The 7,665-nt window shown below is 43.9% G+C and overlaps 1 protein-coding gene across 1 annotated transcript; it reads right to left on the reverse strand.

The window, feature by feature from the left end:
* Positions 1–597: 597 nt before the first annotated feature.
* Positions 598–2,757, reverse strand: LOC114666023 (complement component C1q receptor-like). Its single transcript, XM_028820724.2, has one exon. The coding sequence runs from the start codon at positions 2,630–2,632 to the stop codon at positions 848–850; it is 1,785 nt and encodes a 594-aa protein (XP_028676557.1). The 5' UTR covers positions 2,633–2,757; the 3' UTR covers positions 598–847.
* Positions 2,758–7,665: the final 4,908 nt, after the last annotated feature.

Here is a 7,665-nt window from a genome sequence, read left to right on the forward strand (position 1 = left end):
ACAGGGTTGAAAGGCACTATATAATAGATAGATAGATAGATAGATAGATAGATAGATAGATAGATAGATAGATAGATAGATAGATAGATAGATAGATAGATAGATAGATAGATAAAAGGCACTATAAAATGATACATAGAATAATAGGCACAATATAATTAATTGAAGATTAATACAAAGAAGATATGAAAGGCATTATGGGCTAATACACAGAAAGACATTAATAATTCATATCTATATAAATGTAATGAATTATTATTATTATTATAGATAGAGAGATAGATAGATAGATAGATAGATAGATAGATAGATAGATAGATAGATAGATAGATAGATAGATAGATAGATGGCATATTTGGCAGGATTAGATAGATAGATAGATAGATAGATAGATAGATAGATAGATAGATAGATAGATAGATAGATAGATAGATAGATAGATAGATAGATAGATAGATAGATAGATAGATAGAAAAGACACTACATGGCAGCCTTGTAAAGATATCTTCCCGATAAACAATAATAATGAAAGTGAGATGTGGAAGAAAGTCAATATAAATTGGTTAAACATGGAAAATAAAAATGTCTTGCTAACTCTTTAGCCGAAAAGATAACAAACGGCCTTGTGGTTTATTCTTTTAAATTAAACGCCCACTTGCAGACTCGTTACATCTTATTGAATGGTCTCAGCCTCACACACTTGCATTATTACAGACAAATCCCCAGTGACGCCCCTGTGCCCCCCTCTTAACCCTAACGTTTTGCCCTCATTGTCTCCATTCCATTATCTACACCCTGTGTTCTTCTATTGCCAGGTCCCGCGCTGTAAGGCGCTATACTGGACAGGTCACACGTGCTCCTCTGCAGAGCCCGCCGATATGGCTAATTTGCCGTTGCTGTTATCCGCTTGCTTTTCTCGTTTTTTGCTCTTGGACGATACCCAGCAGTACTTGTCTGTCGCCACCTTCTCTTTCTTCTCTTTCTTGTCGTGCTTGTCAGAGTTTCTGCGGCGGCAAACAATCAAAGAGATAACGGCGGCGATCAGAAGAAGCAGGACGGCGGAGGCCAGCAGCACCGAGCCCAGCACCCATGACGAGCTGTGGGGATCCACATTGTGTTCCAGCTGAACGGCCTGTGCGGTAGTAGACACCGGGCTAGCGGCGAGGATCTCTGTGGCCATTCCGATGTAATCTTCTTCCTCATTATCTAGTTCGGAGGGTCCTGTCAGTAGCGGCGCTGGGGTTGTGACCTGCTGCACATGCAGTTCCTCGTCGCGAAAGGAGTTGTGTGTCTTCGGATTTGAAGATGGCACGCACGACGTTCCGTCCTTTGCGAGCTCGAAGTGCTCCGCACAGTGGCACTGGTAGCCGCCCTCGGTGTTCCTACAGCCCTGTTCGCAGGGTTTGGTCTCCAGACACTCGTCGATATCCACACAGGTCACGCCGTCTATAAGCATGAAGCCCTTATAACACGAACAGGTGAAGGAGCCGGGAACATTTTGACATTCTTGAGAACAGGGCAGATCGAGGCACTCGTCCACATCTTCACATTGTCCCTTCGCTTTTTCATACCCTGATTTGCACTCGCAAGAAAATCCACCATGGGTATTTTTGCACAGCTGAGCGCAGGGGGAAGATAAACACTCGTCGACATCAACACAGTCCCTTTGATTCTCGGCCAGGTCAAATCCATTGGGACATTGGCATTTGAATCCATTCAGCTCAGGCTGGCACTGATGGGAGCACGGGGATGACTGGCAGAAATCGATGGGTGTACATGAAAACCTGTCCTGGTCTAATTGGTACCCATCAAGGCAAGAGCAAAGCACGGACCCATCGCTAACTGTGCAGTTGTGCTGGCAGCCTCCATTTTTATACTGGCACCCAGTCTCTGCCGAAAGACAAAAGCGTTCCGACTTGCTCCAACTAATGGACCCGTCACTTTTAGCAGTGCAGGTCAATTGCTCCTTTTTCTCATCTGCACAAGACACCCGTGCCAGCGTGCCAAAAGGAAGCTGAAGCAGAAGTAAGTTGGAACTGGCAAGGGGCTTCAGGGAAAAGGGAAAGGTGTAGGACACCTCACCCGGCCCGGCCAGCCGGAGTTCGTCGCACATCCCCCTAAAGTTAAACTGGCACAGGTAGCCGTTAGTTTCACGTGAGCACGCCCGGTCGACCCATCCGAAGTTGGTAGAATCGATGTGGTTAGAGGCATACTGAACGGTCACGCACCTCTGGGACGAGCAGGTGCCGTAAGGTTCCCTCTGCCAGTTTGAGTACAGCGCAGTCTTACTGTCACCCAGCCAGGCAAAGCCCCGTAGCGGTGTATCAGAGTCCGTGCACTGCCCCGAGTCCAAGCGGAGGCCGATCCAAAACTCGACATCTTTACCGGCATTTGGGATCGAACTCCTCCTCAGCAGCCTAGCGACGTCCGACGCCTCCTCTTCTGTCTTGATTGTCAACAGACTGCCGCCGTCGTTCACGCAGTTTTTCAGCGCCTTGTCGAACGACGCGCGCTCCCCGTGCCAGGTGTAGCAGCCCCTGGAATGGCAAAGGACTTGCGTTTGCTCTGCCAATGCCGCGCCGGGCAGCAGCTGCCAGACAACGGCGAAGAGCCACATGGTGCCAGCTGGCATCGCCAATATCTATGGTGGGCTACAGGCGGTGAGGAACAGCAGTCAGGGAAAAGGCAGCCGCAGCAGATCGCAAAATGAGCGACAATGACTGGAACAGGATTTGCATTGCATCCTCTGAGCCGTCTGCATCCTGCCATGTAGATAAATCGCGCAAATTATAGGCTCGGGCGGAAAAGGCAGCAGCGTCTCCCTCCTCCCGGCTCGGGAGCCTTCTCTGGGGTGCACAAAAGAGGGCCGTGAAACACCAAAACGTAACAAGCTGGGGGCTCTGACTGTCTCTGCGCTCTGGGCACCCAAACTTATGTCTGATCTATCTCTTGTATAGCGCCTTTGTTATCTATCTATCTATCTATCTATCTATCTATCTATCTATCTATCTATCTATCTATCTATCTATCTATCTATCTATCTATCTATCTATCTATCTATCTATCTATCTATGTTTTTATCCTGCCTACTATACTAAATTAAAGTCTATCTGTCTATCTATCTATCTATCTATCTATCTATCTATCTATCTATCTATCTATCTATCTATCTATCTATCTATCTATCTATCTATCTATCTATCTATCTATCTATCTATCTATCTATCCTGCCTACTATACTAAATTAAAGTCTATCTATCTATCTATCTATCTATCTATCTATCTATCTATCTATCTATCTATCTATCTATCTATCTATCTATCTATCTATCTATCTATCCTGCCTACTATACTAAATTAAAGTCTATCTATCTATCTATCTATCTATCTATCTATCTATCTATCTATCTATCTATCTATCTATCTATCTATCTATCTATCTATCTATCTATCTATCTATCTATCTATCTATCTATCTATCTATCTATGTTTTTATCCTGCCTACTATACTAAATTAAAGTCTATCTATCTATCTATCTATCTATCTATCTATCTATCTATCTATCTATCTATCTATCTATCTATCTATCTATCTATCTATCTATCTATCTATCTATCTATCATATAGTGCCTTTCATGTATTTTACCTGTTAATCTGTCACAGCATTCTCAGTCTGCACTCATGAAGCAGAGACGGCTATTGCCAGGACGTGTAACGCTGCCCAAGATGCCCTCGCCACACATGGAGATGTGCACTCGCCAAAGATCCTGAATGTTGGATGAGAAGAAGCCAAAGATGCCACAAGCTAGTGGAGACGATGGAGGGAGCTTAGCGTCCGATATATTACTTAGCATTGGCAGATTTAAGTCTAAGTAAACAGATGGGTGATTAGGCTAAAGGACCCAAGTGACGTGTTGTATGGGTTTAAATAACAAAGGCTTTGAGAGGAATGGTATAGTCTGAATTGTCCAAATGAGAATCGACGGACCTCTCAGATGATCATCACTGTTCTTATTGGTTTCCCAATGTGGCCTATCATTCCATCCAGAACCGGTTCCTTTCTTGCCCCAGATGATGCCAGGAGATGATTTGGCACCCTGCAAAAAAATTAGAAAATAAATGGATGGAAAGACCCTTCCTTATTCCCACTGACGCCAGTATGTGGTACACGAATTACACGTTTGAACAGAAAATGTCTTGGCACACTGCGATCCATTGCCCTGCATGATTACACCGAGCTTGTCTCAAAACATGCTGCCAATATGTCTTTAAAAGTTATTGTGTGGTTTTCAACTGTGGGCCTACTGAGCAGCTAAAAATATAACTAAATACACAAAGAGCTAAAAGATAATTGTCAGTTTTCTCAGGCTGGGAAATGTACAACAGTGACAGGATATGGCGGCCATTCAGCTTCTTCCAGGCTCTAATTTTGCACTCAATTGCCTTTGCTTGGACAGTTTTCTCCCACTTCTTCATTTCCTTCATGCTTCTTTGCTTCTCTTTATTTAACTCCTTTTCTTCTTTATCTCCTTTTCAATACAAGGACCTCGGAATCAAATCACGGTATGCAAGTTGCATGGTCTCCTTGTGTTCATTTGGATTTTTCTTCAGATACTTCAGATTCCTCCCACCACCCAAACACTTGCAGGTTAAATCAATCAGAAGCTCAAATCGAGTGTGCTTGGGCCTCTTTCAATGCAGATTAATCCGTCATCTTCCAGTACGTACTTGACAGAAGCTGCAGCCTACCTTAGCAGCTGAGGAGCACATCAGCAATAATGGATCAGATGCCAGATTCTACACCAACAAGTACTGTAAGTTCTACCGGGCCAGTTATTTTAACACAAACATCAGAGAAGACCCACCAAACTTGGAGAGAACATCTAATCTCCACAAATTAGGCTGACACCTTAAGTCAATTTTAAATTCCTGTAGATGTGAGGAGAACAGCACTAACAGCCCATTTCTGGGTACAGAATTAACACAAATTAGAAATGGATATCCATAAGGAGTCTGGCCCGGTGGCACAATAGTAGCTCTGCTGCCTCACAGTAAGGTGCTCAGGGTTCGTGTCCTGAGTCCAGCCAACATGAACTTAATAAGTTCTACCTGTGTCTGTTTTGGGTGCTCCATTTACCTCCCACTGATCATAAGCATGCAGGTTAGGCGGATTGACAATGCTAAAGTGTGTGTTAGGTGTGAGTGTGTTTGCCCTGCAATGGACTGGCACCCTGTTTCTCCCTGCCTTATGCCTTGCCGTATTACTTGTTTGTCTATTATGCCCTGTACTAGCTGGGATTGGCTCCAATGTGGCCCTGGCCTGGATTAAGCAGGTTAGAAAATGACATGATAAATCCAACAGGCTGGGGACCCTGTCCAGTAGTTTGGGTTGGAGGTGGGCTTCAGTTCTGAATCTCCCCTTGGGATTAATAAAGTATCTATCTATCTATCTATCTATCTATCTATCTATCTATCTATCTATCTATCTATCTATCTATCTATCTATCTATCTAAAGTTCCACCAGAATGCTGTATGACTAAGGTGACAAAGTAGTTTTGCGGTGAGCCAACTCTTTCTGTAGAAGTTAACCCATGATGAGGTGGAAAGGACAACAACTATGGCGGACAACATAAATGGGCGTTGTGGTGGCACAGGGGTTAGTTCTGTCACTACAAACAGCCAGTTTCCTGTTTTCACATCCAAACACTGAGTGACGTCACTTCTGGTTAATTCGGGTTAATTTCAGTTCATTAAAAATGCTGCTTTGAGAATTATTACAAGAAGAAGAAAATACAAACACATAACCCCAGGTCTTAAGTCATTACACCTGCTCCCGGTTAAGTTTAGGGCAGATTTCAAAATCCTCCTTTTAACATATAAAGCCTTAACCCCTTAACCGCCCTCTGCCGGATATATCCGGCATCGTAGCTTTATTGCTGACACCTTACTGCCGGAATTATCCAGCACATTTGCCTGTGGTTATGTGAATGCCTGGTGCGTAGTATAACTGACAGTGTGGCGTGGGTATTATTACTACGTTGTATTTCGATAACTCTGCGCTTGTATTGACCGCTCACGTGATGTGATTTGAAAGTGAAAGCTGTGAATATGGCGAAACGTAAACTGACTTCAAGTGAGGTTTTGCAGGCGATTTTGGACAATAATTCTGATCATGATTGTAGCAGTTCTGAAGAAGATTTTAGCGACAATGATGATCAGCAACGTGCGCTGCATGATACTGTGAATGACGACGCATTGGATGATGGCGATGAGTGGGTGTATCCCCAGCATCTCAACTGGACTGCTGCCCGTTATCTGAGCCAGATATGAAAGATCCAAACTGTGACCGCTTGTTCAAGCTACGTCCTTTGATTGACCATTTATTTGAAACATTGCAGCAGTTATTTCAGCAGGTATTTCAGCAGGTAAATACTGCTTGAATAAATGTAAAGTAAAAAAACGAAAATTGTTTAGATTTCTCCTGGCATGGGGAATATTTAGGGAGTTGGCGGTTAAAAGGTTAAATGGCAGAGGTCCGACTTACTTATCTGAATTTATCATGACCTACACACCAGAGCACACATTAAGCTCTCAAGATGCTGGTCTGCTGAAGATTCTAAAGATTAATAAAATAACGACGGGAGGTCAAGCTTTTAGTTACAGGGCCCTGAAGCTGTGGAATGGTCTGTCTTCTATTATAAGAGATGCCCCTTCGGTCTCAGCTTTTAAATCCTAGCTGAAGACTCTCGACTTCAATTTAGTAGACCCTGACTAGAGCTGCTGATTAGCTGTGCAGACTGCATCTCTGTGTGTTAGTCATTAGTACTAAAACATAAGTAATATGATGGTTATAATTCGTTTCTAACACTCACCTACTCTGTTTCTCTTCTTGGTGCCACCGCTTTACTGCCAAGTTGTTTGCATGCCTATGGAAAAGTCACTTCTGATGATGAAGGAGCACTGGCTTCACAAAATGCTTGGATTGTTACTTAAGGCACTGCAGGGTCTCAAAGGGGAATGTTGGGGTGTCAACCCGGTCGTCCCTGTTTAATAAAGTAACGAAAATCAAAATGTGGGCTGCAATGCGCACCACTATAAATAAGTGTAACAAAACCAACAAGTAATCAGTTTTCTTATGACTCTTTGTTAGGTTTTGAGGGGGCTCTACTCTATGGGGCAGTCGGTTCAGAACTGACCGCCTCTTTCCGGCAGCGGCAGGCTTTAAACGCGGTACAGACCGGAAGGGGCAGAGTCAAGTGCCATCACTGGGCGTCACCTTGGTGCTACAGAAGGCAAAAGAAGAGGATACAGTTAGCATGAGCGCCCCCTTTTGATCCGGAGAGGTAGTACCTGCTTCACATGAGCCTGGTGGGCAATCCACAGATGTGCATGCGGGACAAACTACATTAGCAAATCTTTAACTGCAGGATAAAATTTAAACTTGAGCCTCCTGTGTCATACACAGCAGACATCACTTTTGCATGGGCGCAAAATATGTGGAGGTTCTCTGTATGTGTGAGCTTTCTGATTGTCCACACATCGGTGAATGGCAGAGTATTAAAGAGCTCGTCAGTCGCAGAGGAAGTAAGCTGGACATCGGCGGTTTCCATTTAAACAAAAATAATCCGGCCGTCTCTTGTTGATTAAAGACCAGGTGAGGTCA

Source organism: Erpetoichthys calabaricus, chromosome 15, assembly GCF_900747795.2.
Source record: "Erpetoichthys calabaricus chromosome 15, fErpCal1.3, whole genome shotgun sequence".
NCBI lineage: Eukaryota > Metazoa > Chordata > Cladistia > Polypteriformes > Polypteridae > Erpetoichthys > Erpetoichthys calabaricus.